The sequence below is a fragment of the Pterocles gutturalis genome, unplaced genomic scaffold (genome assembly GCF_000699245.1).
Source record: "Pterocles gutturalis isolate BGI_N339 unplaced genomic scaffold, ASM69924v1 scaffold2059, whole genome shotgun sequence".
NCBI lineage: Eukaryota > Metazoa > Chordata > Aves > Pterocliformes > Pteroclidae > Pterocles > Pterocles gutturalis.
In genome coordinates this window covers 35,225-52,186 of record NW_010130321.1, presented here as the reverse complement: position 1 = coordinate 52,186, position 16,962 = coordinate 35,225, and the positions used below count along the sequence as shown (strand labels likewise).

General features: G+C 41.0%; 1 protein-coding gene across 1 annotated transcript in view; it reads left to right on the top strand.

The window, feature by feature from the left end:
* Positions 1-15,594: 15,594 nt before the first annotated feature.
* Positions 15,595-16,962, top strand: part of LOC104466656 (bifunctional heparan sulfate N-deacetylase/N-sulfotransferase 4-like) — a gene marked incomplete at its 3' end in the record, with an annotated part of 32,958 nt that continues 31,590 nt past the window's right edge. The window contains exon 1 of the mRNA XM_010080166.1: positions 15,595-16,575. Within this exon, the coding sequence (XP_010078468.1) occupies positions 15,595-16,575 (981 nt within the window). The remainder of the gene's footprint in view (positions 16,576-16,962) is intronic.

Sequence of the window (16,962 nt, the reverse complement as noted above, 5' to 3'; positions counted from 1 at the left end):
ATGCTATGCTGTTGTATTAAACCAACCTTTTGTTCTACCAGGTGATCTTATCAGTGACCTAACAAGAGCAGGAACCAAAAAGTCCTTTAGTATTGTGATTTTCATGACCCTCCTTTAGCATCTGGGTATGGGCTGGGGATTCCCCCCGCACACACTTGCCTCAAGCACTCTCCTGCTGGAAAATGACTCTCTCAACTTTTCCTTTTTCCCAGGCTGTCAGTTGCAAGCCCGAGGTGTAAAATCAGAAGCTGCAAGTGGCCTTTTCCTCCCGCATTTTGGGCGGGCGGGCAGGAGGGGAGGTGGTCTAACTGCACAATGACAGATTATGCAAATCCTCCCGGAGCATCTCATCAATCACAGCGGTGGAAGAAGAACACAGCTCATCTCCAAATTAGCCTCTCTGGCGGCATCCTCGCGTGAAGCATCCCCCCCACCCCCGGTTGGAATGACATCAGAGCAGCTCCAAGTCCTTGAAAGTCTGGGGGTTGATTAGCTGGAGGAATTGGCCGTTTCTGCCAATCACCACCCTGCAAAGCCGTCTGATACTTGTGTAGATACGAGGGAGAGGGAGACTGCCTACAGCAAACAGGAGGCACAGCAGCGGCACCGGCAGTAGTAACAGGAGCAGCTGGTATTTGGGTGATTAAATAGTTCTCACAGCCTTTTTGCTGGAGCCTGGCTGCTCCCTGGTGTAATCCCCACGTCCAAGAAGGAAGCTGCTTTTTAACGGTGTGCTGAACAGAGGTTTGAATCTTTCCAGCTGGCCGCTTGGTTTGAAAAGGACAGCGTGTGTATAAATGAGATGTGACTGTGCCGGCAGAGTTCAGTTACGGGGGCTGGAGCAAGAGGAACCTTCCCGGGATGCTGCTCAGACAGCTGCTATCCATGGAAAACTCTCACTAGTTTACCTGGAGCCACATGAAGAGATTTGAATAGCAGATGTCTCTTTCCGACGCACTAGGAAGAGAAATTCATCTCTAGGTAAGCTATTGTTCAGCTTCTGCCTGTATTGCTACAGTAGCCTGTACTGGGTACATACTCATAGGACTATATAGGCAGCACTTGTACTCAGAGACAAGAGAACAGTTCTTGAACAGGTATAATATCCACACTGTGTAAAATGGTTTGCCTAGAAGCTAGTTATGTATAGCAAGTGCTTCAGAAAGCTGTCTAGAGCCTGGCGTTCAAATGATTATTTGAAAGTTTGTCTTTGCCATGTTTGCATGCAAGTGCCCTCGATGTAAACAAATGCACATCCTCTGAGGGGAAATAATTGCCTGACTAGATACATGAAAGACCACAGAAGTTAGAATGCAGGAGTTATGTGAGGAAAAGAGGATAAAGTCATAATTCTTCTTTAGTTTACTCCACATACTTTGCTTTTATTTGCTACCATCTAGCAGTCAAAGTTAAGTAAAACTAGTGTATTAAAATGACAATGTGAAAGCTTTCCATGGATCTATAGTAAACATGCACTGTTTAAAGTAAGAGTAACTGTACCGTGAGGAAGCCAAGACCTGCAGATCTACTCTGTTCCAGTGGTTTGATAACCAAACAACATCCATCAGCAATATTTTTTTTAAACAGCACAATCATTCAGAGCATGGGAGCAAGGTTTGTTTCAGGTAGTAAGAGGTAAACTGAAGAAATCAACATTTGTTCTTCAGATTACTACAGAGCCAGGGCACAGATGCAGTTCAGCATTTTTATCTTACAGCTGATACACCAGCTCCGAGTCATTGCTGCTGGGAAAAAATACTCAAAGGGGAAATGTTTAGAGGCAAATAAATCTCTTCCTACAAGCACTACATTAATGTAACCACGCATACATACAAAACCCACACTCATTAAATTATCTTTCCCCCTGGGAATTTACCATATTGGTTTTTTACTAACTTCTGCAGCTCTTAACCACATTGATTGGACCCTCCCTCACTGTGAATAAATGCTTCAGAATCTGGCCTGTCCCCATGCAGCAGGTTATTCTGCCTTTTCTACCCCTGAACATTATCAGAGCAAAAGATAAAAAGAGAAATCAGTAATTTTCACCCAGTTTCTCCCGTAGTTTTTAATTGTGATCCTTCTCCCTCTGTAAGGTGTTCAGCTTGTGGAAGAACAGCAGAATCTCCTTGTTCATAAAGTTTAAATAGTTGGCGATGTTGCCAGGCACTTCCCTGTCTTGCCCTATCATGTCTGTATACTTCCATCACGCACGTTTTACCCTCAGCCAAGCTGCACTGTCTGACTTGCTTCCTAAAGTGCTGCTCTGAAGGAGGGAGGGGGGGAAACACCAAGTCACAAGTAACTAAGGGAAATCTTGGCTCCCAGTTTTCTTCTGAATCTTATCAATTCAAATAACATCACCTGCTCAGTTAGATTAGATGTTCCCAATGGCATTGCTCTGTGCAGAAGTTTAAGACTGTGTATTGGGTTTTGTGCCTTTTCCTCAGAACGTGACCATTTTTTGATTCCTAATAAATGCCTGATATCTGAATGCCTCAGAAATGAAAGCAGGACCATCTCGACATCTTGTTGAGACCACTGCTTTCTGTGAGGCTGGAGAAATGTTCCTCTAACTTTTATTTTGTTGGAGTAAATAGAATCCAAAGTATTACATCTAAGCACAGAGTGGGAAGCTTGAGTAACTGACCACTTGCACATAAATGTATATACACACACCCACATACACTTACATTTCAGTCTGAACACCCTGTCAAATCACAGTATGAAGTTCTGGAAGTCCTGTTAAAACTTTATGGATATACAGAGGTTGTGATATCTGTTGTATTGCTCTTTGTGACAGCACTGATCAGACTTAGCTGATTGGGCAGTATGCAGGGAATCATGAGCTTCTCTAGAGTTCAACTATTATTCAGTAGGAGTGGGGGGAAAAATATGCTAATAGTAAGGATTATTTTTTTGACGCCTCACCGTACAGGTATTATCTCAGAGGTATGATGAGATACCTTAAGAAAAACATGGCCACATACTGCAAACCCAGGGCAATACTTATGAAAACAAATGCTCATGAGTTGTAGCAGTAGCTACTATGATTTTTCAGTTAAACAAAAAAATTATGTTTAGCCATATACCACCAGAAAGAGATTTCTCATTTTATTTTTCTACAAGCAATAAGAGAAAGAATATTATGATCGCTTGCAAAAAAAATGAGACCATTTCTGTTCCATGTCTGTCTGATTTAACCCACAAACAATTTTGATTTAACTGCTTCTATGACCACAGGGCTGGCTGAGCTTTGGCTGCACGTATATACTGATGTTTGCCTCCATCAAGTGTTTGCTTTGTAAAGCTTTCAAGAAGCTGAAGCATCATAGATGCATCCAAGAAACTGCTTTCCTCACCTGCAAAACGGGCTTTTCCGAACAAAGCAAACCCTGGGCTAACAGCAGCAAAACATTTCAAGACAGGACCTGGGTGACTGAAGGAAAGGATAACTCAGAGTTTTGCAGAAAGCAGCAATTTCCCCAGTCTGTGGAGTCATTTCAGGAACAGGGCACTGAGCTTAAGATGAGTAAAGGGCTCTCCACACTTCCCCAGATGAGGGGAGCCTGGTTTTGAAACCATCTGCAAGGATTAAGGAGCACAGCACAAGGTGGCGGTTTAGCAGGATCCCTTGTTCTCAGGCCTGGGATGCAGGTGAGGACCATGAGAGCAGACCAGCAGGACAGCAGCACCTAGTAGGGAGCCCACATTGAGGGGCTAGACTATAGGAGGAGAAGGAAGTCTCTGTGATGGGATTTGCTTGGAGCATTAACTTCAAACATCCTGTCTCACATTTTGAGAAAGGCTAGAGAGTACTCACAGAGCAGAAACAAGTCTACTTCTCCTGTTGAGATGTTAAAGTTATGTCCCTCATGAAGTGGGAGCTACCCAGAAGAGTGCTAGGGACAAATACAGAATTTATTTTCAACCTATGTCAACATTTAAATTAGAAAAATTGTTTGAGCTGTTAAAAAAAAGGTGCTGGGAGAAAACGAAAACCATGCGCGTCAACCCAAGATATTTATTACAACTACTGTCAGTAATAATTACAATGAAATCACAGATGCTTCTGAAATTAACAGTTGCTATAGAAAACTAATAATATTTTATCTAAACAGTAATGCTCCCAGAATCACACGGCAACAGCACAACAGTGTAGAAACCATGTCAGTATTTGATGAAGAAAGCACATTGGCACCAGGAGTAATGTATTGTGATGAGATGACTTAAACTCAATTCTGAAAGGAGCAGAGAAGCATTTAAGCCTATTTCCTTCCCTCTGGCTACAGGAAGGGTCACAACTGTTTTCCGCAAGTGCAGGCAAGTGGAGCAGATTAGTCCTGCCTCCTCTGCTGTAAGGATGTGTTTTGCAGAGCTAGCGCAAATACAGAAGTAGAAGCCAGGGCAGGGTGGGCTACTTTCATGAAACAAGAAAAAAATAAAGGAGTTCCCTCTTCTTCCTTGGAAGCTGATGAAATGAGAACTGTACCTGGCTTCCTTAGCTTGACCAAGGAAAAATGCAGAATCTCTGTTTTGTTTTTCACAACCCAGGGAAGTCTTTGTTTTCCCTGCTTCTTCATGTCACATGGAGGCTACCATGCAAGTTTCCTTCCTCCCCTAAAACATGTTAAAACAGGGTATTCTGTAGCACAGCCCCAAACCAGACAGTATAACGTAGAGAGCCATTGCAAATCTTTCCACATACAGCTGCTGAGGCATTTGTCCTGGACTCCAGCATAGCTAAACTCACAGAGTGCATGCTTTTGCACCAAGGCTGCTCCTGCAGGGTCATGGCCAGGACAATCTTGAGATTTTACAGCTAGTCCTCAAGCAGCCATGGGATGAGAAGAGCATCTGCCACGCTGTCACAGCCCACAAGAGCACTGAGAAATGCACACACAGCTGATGCTTGGGGCTGATGCATCTGCAGCTAGAGTTTTACTAATGGCTGGGTTCTAACCCCCCATATCTTTACCAGAGACACACAGCAGACAGAATAATGCCAACAGGCTCCTCCCTGAGCAGAACTGGGCATGAAACTTATCCTTCTGAAGGACTATCCACGCTGCTTATTTCAACCCACACCCTGCCAGGCTTCCACTGAAAGGATTGCATTTAGCTTTTAGTGTATAAATAAGTGTTCTGATAAATAATTAATAGTAGCTGCTGGCCATAAAAGAGGAGACTGTTTGGAAAGTTAAAACAGTCTGTCATGAAATATGCACCTACCTCTATGTTCTAGTTTCAGGGGATGTTTTATCCAACATCCTTTCCTTTTGCATGGGACTGTGTCTTACAAGGAGAAGGTTGCAGCTTGAGTTCCAGAGCCTCAGGGTATTCTTTGAATTTTTTCTTCCTCACTGGCATATTAATCACCCCCTAAAACACCAGAGGGGAGGGCAGGTAGTCAGACATTCAGAGAAAATTTCAAATATGAGAGGAAAATGCAGCAGTGTGTAGGCTTCTGGGTAAGATACAGAAATTACACTTACTGGTCACTTTTGACTTTAAAGCTCTCATAGCTTCTTTTTTTTTTTTTTTTTTTTTTCTTCCAATTTTAAGTAAAAGCAGGTATCTGCCTTGGTACTTTTGCCAGACTACCTGTACTCTACCTAACTAAATAGCTGGTATAATGGGCTAGGGCATTTTTGTTCGTTATTTACCCCATACAGTCGCACAGTAGACATCATTTTGCTGGCTTGTGAGCCCCTTCCATAAACCAGAAAGCCAAGCTAGATTTCCTCTTCCAGGATGCATCCTGGAGATGCACATTGGAAAACACAGTGCAGCTGTGCGCCCAGTCCACAGGAGAGAAGAAGAATATAAAGAAACAACTGTAATTCCAGCCCGGTGCTGTGGCACTATGCTCAGAAAGATTTTGACAACTGGTTGAATTTGATTTTTCTTTTATTCCCCCACCACCCACCATATGTTAATGCCTGAGTGGCTCAATAAGCAGAGATTTCTCACAAAAACAACAGGTTGATCAAAGCTTCGATATTCTATCACATAGCTCTAATGGTATTAGTTCTAGTTCCAGGCTCTGAGCTTAGTGTGACTCAACGAAAAAATCCCTTCAATTCCCAAGTAGGACCCTTATCCTTCTAGTGGCATTTCTAAATTCAACTTTATCTAGATAAAACAGAGAATAGATGGTTTGAAAGGAAACATTTGTTTGTATTTTGAACCAAAAGAATCTATAGGTCACAGACGACACACCAGAAATCTCAAAACAGATCTTCCACTTGACTGACAAAGTGGCTTCTCTCAGAGAAACCCCATAAAACAGTGACAGAAGTAAACACAAAGAAATTTAACCAGGGTATGAAGAATAAGAAAAAGGAAGCAAGCACTGCAAATATATTTGACCATGCACAGAAGAGTATGAATTTTGCACTGGCTTTCTTAAATACACTGTTTGCAATAACCATGCTATGCACATTTGAACCAAATATGAATTGTCTTAGAACATTTTACAGCCAATGCCCATGTAAAGGTAGGAAAGGGTATTACTCCCATGACACAGACAGGAATATTGAAGTACTGAAAGAAGTCGGTGGCCTCCGGAGGGCAATACATGATGTTGGTGGCAGAAAGAAAACTCAAAAGTTTCAGCTTCCTGTCTTATCCTCTCATCACTAGGCATTTTTTCCTCTTGACATGCAAACAATACCCTTCTAATCACTTCAAGATAAAAAAAAATGAATTTGTATTAATATCTTCCATAAAACTTCCTTGAACTATCTTGTCTGCTTGGCAGTGTCTGAAATACTTAAATACATTAAAGTGAGGTGCAGTCTGTGGGGCACTGAAGTATTTTTAGCACATGATGAAGTTTCTTTGTCTAGATTAGTTTTACTGACAAAGGTAATATGTGTGGCTATAAATTGGTTCCCACAAAAAGCTAATCTCTCCTGCTTTAAAGCACTGGTAAAATGACCCAGAATTTTCTGAAGAACCGCCTAGAACCTGGTATATGACTAACACTCCAACTCAAGCGATTTAAATATATATAGAAGAGACAAGAGCAATATAATAAACTTGACTTTCTGCCCCCAAACTGTCAGGTAATAAAGCTGTGATAAATGCAAGTATTTTATGAGCAAGGTGGAAGTGACTGAATGTTCCTCTTTAGAGCAATGCCATTTGGAAGTCCGAGAAGCTACACACACACAAAAAAAGACATGTGGAGGGTCACCCTACCTTCACTCACTCTGTTCACCCTACTTTGCTCGAAGGCCATTACTTGCCAATACCACTACTTGCTGGCCAGACCTGTCAGGTTGTCGCATTAGCCTGCACAGCACAGACCAGTGCCCATGGCTGAGATGATGCTCTAGCCCACACACCTGCTCTGATTAGAAGACGCTGGAACCAAACTTGCTCACTATGTATTCTACCCATTTTTCTACCAAATCCTCTCAATAACAAAACCCTTCAGCCAACAAGGATGAAGATGGGGAGGTGGGACTCCAGTAGAATGTCCTTAAAGAATAAATATAGGGAGGCTGTTATAATGAGAGTCCATGTACCCAGAGCTTAAAAACTGTCTCTGGATGGATGGAACCTGGCTTCTGTAAACTCAGAAAAAAACCTCTGTTTAAATTTAATGTGGTAAGTGTACTGCTCTAAGGATTTAAGTACAAAGTCTTTGTTATCTGGATTTAACTAGACTTCCTTTGTAGCAGTAATAGCTCATGACTATGCAACAGCAGTGGTCTTTCTGAAATAAGTTAGTGGCCTCCTTTTAATTCCTTACACAGATGTGACCACATCAGACTTTCACACAGCTAGTTCCCGTGACAGGATACAGACACCACAAAACATGTTATTCAGTGAAATATACTGGTATTGATATAAGGGTGGAGACATTTTAATTATCTTGTATGGTGGCAAATATTTTTAGGTCCCATAAAAGCAATAGGAAAATAGAAAATGTGGGAAAGCATTAGCTACTTAAAAAAAGTATAAAGACCAAGTAGTTTAGCTTCTGATAAGCTGTTCCAGACTTTGTAGGCAAAGAGTTTCTTCTTTAAAAAGGGAGATTTTAAACTCTTTCATGTAAGAAATGTCCAAAAAGTAAAGTTTCAATAGCTATCCAGCAAATCTGCAATCCTTGGTAAATTTTCAAAATACATACAGAAAATATGCAGTTATATACATGCTAATAGAATTATAAAAAGACTTTTTATTGATTTTTTTTTTGTCTTAGCTTTTGCATCTTATCAAACAAGATGTACAGAGTTTGACTACTGCATTGATTGACTTTACGGTGTTCTAGTTAAGCAGCCGTTATATTGCACAAATGTTGTCTCTCAACTGAATTCACAACACAAATCATTCTATTGAAGCTGAATGGCTGACAGCCTTATAAAAGTAGAAAACAGAAATAGAATAGATGGACTGTAATAAAACACCTGATACAACATCTCACAAAATTTTTATTTGAAAAGTTAAATGAATTCAAATTGGCTTCGTTGAAGCATTAAGCTATGAATTGAAAAGTGATGAAGAGCCATTAGCCAAGAGAGATCAGAAGATTTGTTGCATCAGGTCAGGAGGAACGTTTTGCAGGCTGCCTCAGCAAAACACCAGCTTCATTCAAAGGGACTGGGGCAACCGTAGGATATCCATTACATTTGCACTCTCCATTCTTTCCTGTGAGGGTGGTGAGGCAGTGGCCCAGGTTGCCCAGAGAAGCTGTGGATGCCCCATTCCTGGAGGGGTTCAAGGCCAGGCTGGATGGGGCTTTGAGCAACCTGGGCTAGTGGGAGGTGTCCCTGCCTATGGCAGTGGGTGGAACTGGATGATCTCTAAGGTCCCTTCCAACCCAAACCATTCTATGGTTCTATGCTTAATCCCACTGGGAAAGCAAAGAATCAGCTCCAAGAACTTGATCCTGCAGGACACACACAACTTTGTACCATAGGAATCTTCTGTGTTTTCAATCACAACTTTCTACCATAACATAATATTGTGTATATTTTAATAAAGTGATGCATTTTTATATCACTACAGAATATTTTTGCCTCATACAGAGCTGCACAAAAGGTGCATGTGCTTATTAAGTCACAATGGTTACTAGAGCCACTCTGTCAAGAAATAAGAAATATATGTAGGTTCTCCCTTCACACATGGTCCTCCTAAGACTACACTTAAATTGTTGCTGATTTCTGGGAACTTGCACACCTGATGTTCAAGAAAGAAACAGCAGTCAGTGGTTTCTGAGAAAATATGACGAGTACTTACGTTCTAAACCTCTGAAGTGGTATAGGCTGATAAACAGTCACAATAGAGGAAAGGTCACCGAAATACCATGATGGGATATTTATGTGTATTTCTGGGTGGTTCAAATGACCACAGGACTGTTGGAAGTTAATGGGTCAGAATAAAGAAGTGTTGAAGCTGAACATCAGGCAACATTCACCAGAAACACGGTCCAGTTAAGTCTTAAAATAAGTTTCTACTAGGAGTTAAGCAACACTTAGTGTTACATACGAGCTGGAGAATCAAAGGAGGTAACAATTATATGAGGGAGGACTTGGAGAAAAAACAGTAACTTGTCTCATTAGTTCACATTTGTAAAAGCATCCCACCAATTCACTTAGAACATCTTTGGGGGCGGTCTCATTCACAGAGATATAGGTAGCTGTATAAAAGCATCAATAAAGAAAAAACAAACAAACAAACACACACTTCCTGAGTCAGCAACTTCAGATCACATACGAATTAATGAGAACAAAATATGTCTGCTTACATGCTGTTATGACAGTATATCTATTGCACATGTTCAAGAACGTGGGACTTGTGGCAAGGCAGTGGTGGCTACCTGCACACCTTCGGAAGTGCTAAAGGAAGGAAGAGAGACCATTGTAATCACAATTCCCCCATTCTGCCAAAAGATGGGAAAACACTGAAAATAAAGACAACCACTCCATTAGTATGCTTCAAATCACACTTGACAATACTAACCCCGACAAAAACAGATCAACTTTAGTGGTCCTGGAGTGAGACAAACTTTTAGCTTAGCAGGAATCTGTCTGCAGCAATCAGATGTTATCAGTTTATCAAGAGTGAAGAGTTTACAGACCTCTTAAGTACATTTACACCGCATTTCCCAACCATCATATACACATAGTAAGGACTATGTGTGTGCATATGTGTACACATGTGTGAGAGTATATATGTGTGTAAAACTCACTGCTATATACACCTATAGCCACCTCTCCACCAGGAAAGCCCTTTTTTTATTTATTTTAAAGCTCCAAGTTCTAAAATAATCTGGAAAAGTTTAAAGCCAAAGAAACTTAGAAATCAACAGGGTCAGAGAGCTAGCTTCCAAATATTTTTTGATGTATAAGATCGTGCCAGTTTTCATTAAGTGCACAAGTTGACGTATTTCAAACACTTGGCTTTATATTCATCATTTATAGACTTCAACCTCTGGCATCATTTAGCTTTCTGGAATCACACAATATTATGTGTGCACTATAGACTGATTGAATCACTGAAAATACTGAAAAATTGGTGTTTTAACCTACAGATGATTATGCACTGAAAACAAACAAAAGAAGTGAAAGTGCTGAGCAAACTCTCCTCTCAGAACTTATAAGAGAGAGCTAGAACAAAGTCAGAAGAACCACAATAGCTTTTACCAGCTGAGAAGCTGTCCCTACCCAGGTAAAAGCATTTTGTAAAACCTTGTGGTAAGCTACAAGCAGCTGGCACCACCACCACTTGTGGGCAAAGCCACATTTATAAACACAAAACATGTCATGTCCTCGTTAAGCTTGAAAAAAAAAAAAAGTTACTTTCAAGAAGCACCCAAGTTTCATGAACTCAGCAAAAAGTCTCTTAGAAACTTTTCTGAGAAAAAAAGAAAAAAGCTGTTCGTTCTCTGCAGTGAAGAGAAACCCAGAAGTTTTGCTAATGGTCAACAGGAGTCATTTTTCACTCAAATCAGGTTGCTTGTTTCTGTGTTGAATGAGCAGTCGTATGTAAGGAGTACCAAGTAGGTATCATGGATCATTGGACTGCTAATAAATGGCAGGAGGCACACAAGCTTAGAGAGGAAGGAAAAGAGAAAAGAGTTTACATAAATCTTTTAGCCTAAAGGGAAGTTTTCTATACAGAAAATAAAAGACATTCTGACTTCTGATTTATACTGAAATAAAATGAGAGGAAAATTCTGGTCTGTCTTGAGATGAATTACCCATAGAGCGTTGCACTCTGGTACAACAACCATATTACAGGGGATTAACAAGTGTACTGCTCCTCTACTCCATGTTGTAATCAGCAACACACTCGTAACCTGACACAGATGTGAAGTAGGGTGGATAAGCACAACTCTTTGCTTAGCATCAAGATCTCTGTTTTCCCAAGCTGAACTAGATCAGAGATCCTTAGCATCCCTACCAGGAGAGGTAGGGAAGGGAGAAGAGGTTACAGCCCTGTGAGGCAGAGCCCATGCACCAACGTACTCGTCACCATCCTCGTGCCAGAGCCAAACTGCTCACATATCACGTATTTCTCCTGATGGATGAGGCAGGCAGCAACTCTCACTCTTAATGAAGTTCTCCTTATTTACCCAGGCATTAACTTCATTATTTCAGCTATCCCTCATTAGCAAGTAACAGATATCTTTGCAATACGTAACTGCCTTCTGCAACGTCTCTGTTCCCCCACTGATTAGTTGCACCTAATTTGGTCAAGATGCTTGTTAAATCACTAAGCACTGTGAGAGGGTCTCTGTATGGAAATTGGACCATGAGAGAATCAGCTTTAATTCCTGATGCAATGTGGTATTAATAAGAGACTGTTTCTCTTCATTATTGCACTATCGGTCTTAAATAGTTGAGTCCTAATCTCCCAATCAATCATCTTCAAAATCAGTATGCTTTAATCAATCACATCCATTTGCAGGGGAAGTAAGAACTATTATTTAGCAAGGAGGCAGTGATTTTTAAACTTCTCTTTTTCTTTGTCTGGCTGAATGGAAGAAAAATTACAGTTCCTGCAGATGGCTGTGGCATCACAGCAGAGTTCCATTGCAGAGTTCTGCTCTGTGCGGAGAAAGGGCCCATATCGTAGAAGCTGGCTAAACAAAACATTGAAAATTTACTGAAGGATCAAGTCTGGATGAATGCAACCTTGATTCCTTGATAAATGTACACAGCTTTAGATGCTACTCTTGAAGAGTTAATGAATTCTGACCAGTGACCGCAGGAACACAGGACCTCAAACACCAGTTTCTAAAAGAAACTAAGTTAGTAATGCAAATTATGAAATGTGGCCTATTTTCATGTTTTTCAAATGAATATAGCCCAGACATACTCCAAAGAATTTCTGAGTGAGTATGAAGCTGTTGAACTTTAAGGGGGGAGAGTTTCAAAGGCATAAATGGCACTTAACTTCCAATTATGCCTTGGAAAATGTCCCACTAATGGCTAATATAGTTGATTTATTTTCATAAACCTTAATTACTTCACACTATTTTTTTTTTGTACTGAACAGTCTAATCAGTTCAACCGAGCAGTTCAAACACAATGCGCAAAATAAAAAGGGGATCTGCTCCAATGCCAGGTTTCCATATGCAAGTTTAAATTCTTTATCAATTCTAGTATTTACACATCTAGATAAGTGTGAATACTTGTTATTACATGTGTGTACAACAGATGTACTATTAAATCTGTTTACTAAAATTTTAACTAGAAAATATTTTAGCAATATTATTTGTATCAAATATTTTGGGGGAAAAAAGGTGGGATTTTTTTTTGTCTAGTATAAAGTCAAGAGCTTCTCGTATTGTAGTTATTAACACAAGTGATAGTAGCAGCAAAGAGCCAGTTCCTGAAGTGTACTGTTTTGACAGCTTGCAATACCCGTACCTGGGAGATCCAGCAGGACAGAACAAAGGGAAAATGTGCAATTTTAGGTCTCCCTGCATGCCATTCCCTCCTGCTGCAGAAACATCCCAAGACATTTGGTAATTATTCAGTGTGATTTAACTGCAGATTTCTTAGAACAGGAGTCCTTTAATGGAGTCCTTTAATTTATTAATTTATTAAACTTGAGAGTCTTAATTAAGGTGTTTTACCCGCCCTGAGGATTCCTGGGACCCTCCCGGACGGACCCGGGCGAGAGGTGCCGGCTGCCAGAGAGCGAGAACAGATTGCCCTCTAGTGCCCAAAGCAGGCAGAGATGCACAGTCCAAAAAGGGGTTTTAATTATTGCTTCCGAGATGCCTGCATATCTCACACTAACAAAACTAAGACTTGTTGCAATGAGCTGTTTTGGGGGCAGCTTCTGCACCCAGCAAAGCTGTCTAGCGGTTCTCCGGATCCGATAAACACTCCGAGGCGGGCTGAGTGACTCATCAACGTCAGCAAAACTGAAACACAGGCGCACAGGGAATGCTTTGCTTCATCCAGTTTTATCTTTTGGTAAAATCTTAATTGGAGGTTTAATAGAAAGCAAGATTCTGACAAGCAGACAGCTGCAGAACAAGGGAAGCACCCAAGATGGGCAAATAATCTTACAATTATCAACATGATTTTAATTTCCTAGTAAGAACTGATATTCCTTTTATATTTCTTTTCTCATACATAGGACATTACTAAATAGAGAACACTGTTCTCACTCCTGATCACTTTGCAGTTCTGTCCATGGGTAAACTACCCCCCTTTCTCACCCTTTTTCCAGTTGCTGTGTGACACACAGCAGGGTCACTGGTGGAGTAGCCCACAACACAGGGCTGTGAACCTCCTAGCAAGCTTCCAACTGAGAAAGATAAAAGAGAGAAAAACCTAGATCTGGCAAAGTCATAAATGGCTTCAGCAACAACTCCCTTTCTCTAAACTTTGAGAGAAACAGCAAGCCTCTCATCGTGAGAATGCAGACCTATTAATTCACAGTTACCTCAGCATGCTGCTCATTGCTTAATAAGCTCCCGAAGGCAGTATAGTACTCTAATACTGGGAGACTGGTATATGAGGCATTTAAAACAAACTTAAACCTTTTGAATTTTTTTTTTAAATCCTGAACTGACACAATCAAGAGGTTCCTTAGAACTGTATACCAGAGTCATTAAATAATAATGCTAGACAAATTTCTTCAATACCTTTCTTACAACGTTTTTCCAGTTTTAGATGTAAAGCTTAAGATGAATCAATAGTTTTCAGAATAAAACTCAAAATCACAATCTGAGTTAATGGAGCAGGACGCATCAACTAACAAATATCTTAGTGTTTCTTCCATGCAATTCAAAGATCATCCATTGTTTACAGTCTCACATTTTTCCAGTAGGTAAACAATTTAAATAATTCAGAAAGATGTTAATTCCTATTTAAATACATAGAGCAGCATGAGCTATTTCTTTAGTTAGTTTTAACTGCCTCCAAGTCACATGTTTTTTGTTAGCAGTGGTAACTTTTCAGGAATTTAGGTAGAACTACCAGCAACTGCAGGAGGGCTTCAGAGCTGGCCAGGCAGCCAGGTTTGAGCAGCTCATACTTCAGCTGTACAGCACAACAGGGACAGACCAAAGCCCCCGTCTTTTTGCTGGAGGTGCCACAGCCCAGGGCACACACCTGTGTGCCCACCCAGCACTCACTGAACACTTCCCTTATGGTTCAGCACCTCTGACATTGTTCATGCCCTGTACAATTCCTTGTTCATCCCTGGGAAGACAGAAGCAGGGGCATGCACAGCTGCATCCTGCAGTTTAGTAGCCAACCCATTCACTTGGAAAATCCATGCACAATTTTTATCATTCCAGACAGTCCTTAAATGAAGCAATCAGTACTGTAAAGTACTGATCGCTCCAAGTACAGAAGGGAAACTGTCGAAAAAGAAGTCCTCCAAATCTTTCCTCAAAGTCGTCTCGTGTCAATCACTTTCCCTTCATTAGTTTCACAGTCCAATATAGAATTGTTACCCCTTTCAAAACACTTATGCAGTGCAAGTTTGACATGGAACATGGCCCAACATTTAACAAACATTTACTTTGTCCTAATTTTGTCCTACAATCTTCAGTCATCCCCATTTGCAACAGCAATTAGCCATTTTAGATAAGAAATGCCCACAAAGAGATACCCGTCCTCAAAAAATCATGTTAGGCTTTATTTTTATACCCTAAGAATACGGGAGAGCTGTTCAGTGTAGCTTATCTTAGTACATCAAGAAAGCAAGTGACACTGAGCGCTCCTTGAACTTTCATAAACTTCCCTCTTAACTCGCATTACCAGTATCAATCACTGTCTTTATTAATGTGTTTTTAATTGCTTTATGGATTTTATTTTATTTACTCGTCTTTTACTTCTTGTTGCAGATAATGTTAAGAGTCCTCTTCATTGATTATTGGCAGCTGCTGTGTTCTGAGAAAACCTCTTTCAATTTAGCTTTCCGGATCCTTTGACTTCCCACTCAACAGCTTTATAACCTCCCCAACAGCTTCATAAATGCACTGCAATGGTCACATGAACGTCTCGGGAGGGGAATCAGCACCTCTGCATCTCCTCATTACTATGGCACTTTAGGAAGAGAGAACCAAAAAAGTGGCAAGTCCAACAGAAGTTGGAAGTCCTGCAAAAGATGAATCTAACTGTGAAGCTCCGCAGAAGTTTCAGAACACTGGTCATTCTCCTGGCAACCTTCTGCTTAGCAAGCATCATCATTTCTGCCTATTACCTCTACACTGGCTACAAGCAGGAAATTGCCCTCGTGGAAACTACCGGAGAAGCAGAGTGTGAAGATCTCAAGCTTCTACCATACAGGTCCCTGGAGCTGAAAACAGCCAAGCCAATTGATCCTTCTAGAACTGATCCCACTGTCCTCCTGTTCGTGGAAAGCCAGTACTCCCAGCTGGGGCAAGACATCATAGCCATCCTTGAGTCCAGCAGATTTCAGTACCATATGGTCATCGCGCCAGCCAAGGGGGATATTCCCCCTCTCACAGACAATGGAAGAGGAAAATACACAATTGTTATATATGAGAATATTTTAAAATATGTATCCATGGACTCGTGGAATAGAGAGCTTCTGGAAAAATACTGTGTGGAATACAGTGTTAGCATAATTGGTTTTCATAAAGCCAACGAGAACAGCTCCCCAAGTACAAAACTGAAAGGATTGCCGTTGCATCTTTACAATAATGTAGCCCTCAAAGACTGTGTGGTAAACCCTCAGTCTCCTCTGCTGCGCATTACCAAAGCACCAATGGTTGAGAAAGGTCCACTGCCCGGTGAAGACTGGACAGTTTTCCAGTTTAACCATTCCACCTATCAACCTGTGCTTGTAACGGAACTGCAGACCTCCAGACCACCCCCCACAGCGTTGCCAATGGCTGCTCTGTATGCAACCGTCATCCAAGACTTGGGACTTCATGATGGGATACAAAGAGTCCTTTTTGGAAACAACCTGACCTTCTGGTTGCACAAGCTGATCTTTATTGATGCCATCGCTTTCCTTTCGGGGAAGAAGCTCACACTGTCCTTGGATAGGTACATTCTGGTTGACATAGACGACATCTTTGTTGGAAAAGAGGGAACAAGGATGAAAATCAACGATGTGAAGGTAAGGCAAGAATTGGGGGATACCATCCCAGATACATGCATGCACAAATGGATATTTAAAGAGAGACAAAGTGTGAGAAAGCTGGCAGGCTCCACTTCCTAGTAAAGCCTGAAAGTGCACCAGTGCAGCTAGCAAATACAGAAACCACAACCTGCGATCACTTTAAAAGTCTGTTTACCCACATGAATACAGAGATGCATTCATGTATGTGTGTATACATTGATACATAGAGATGGCCTCATACAGCAATGCATATAGTGGATGTACTGGCTGCCTCTTGCTTACAGAGGTTCTGCTTAAGGGCTTACCCTGAGCACCTGGGTGACAAAAGAGACTCTTTATATCTCATGTAACAGAGAGCTCTCTTTAAACTAAATAAAAGGATCT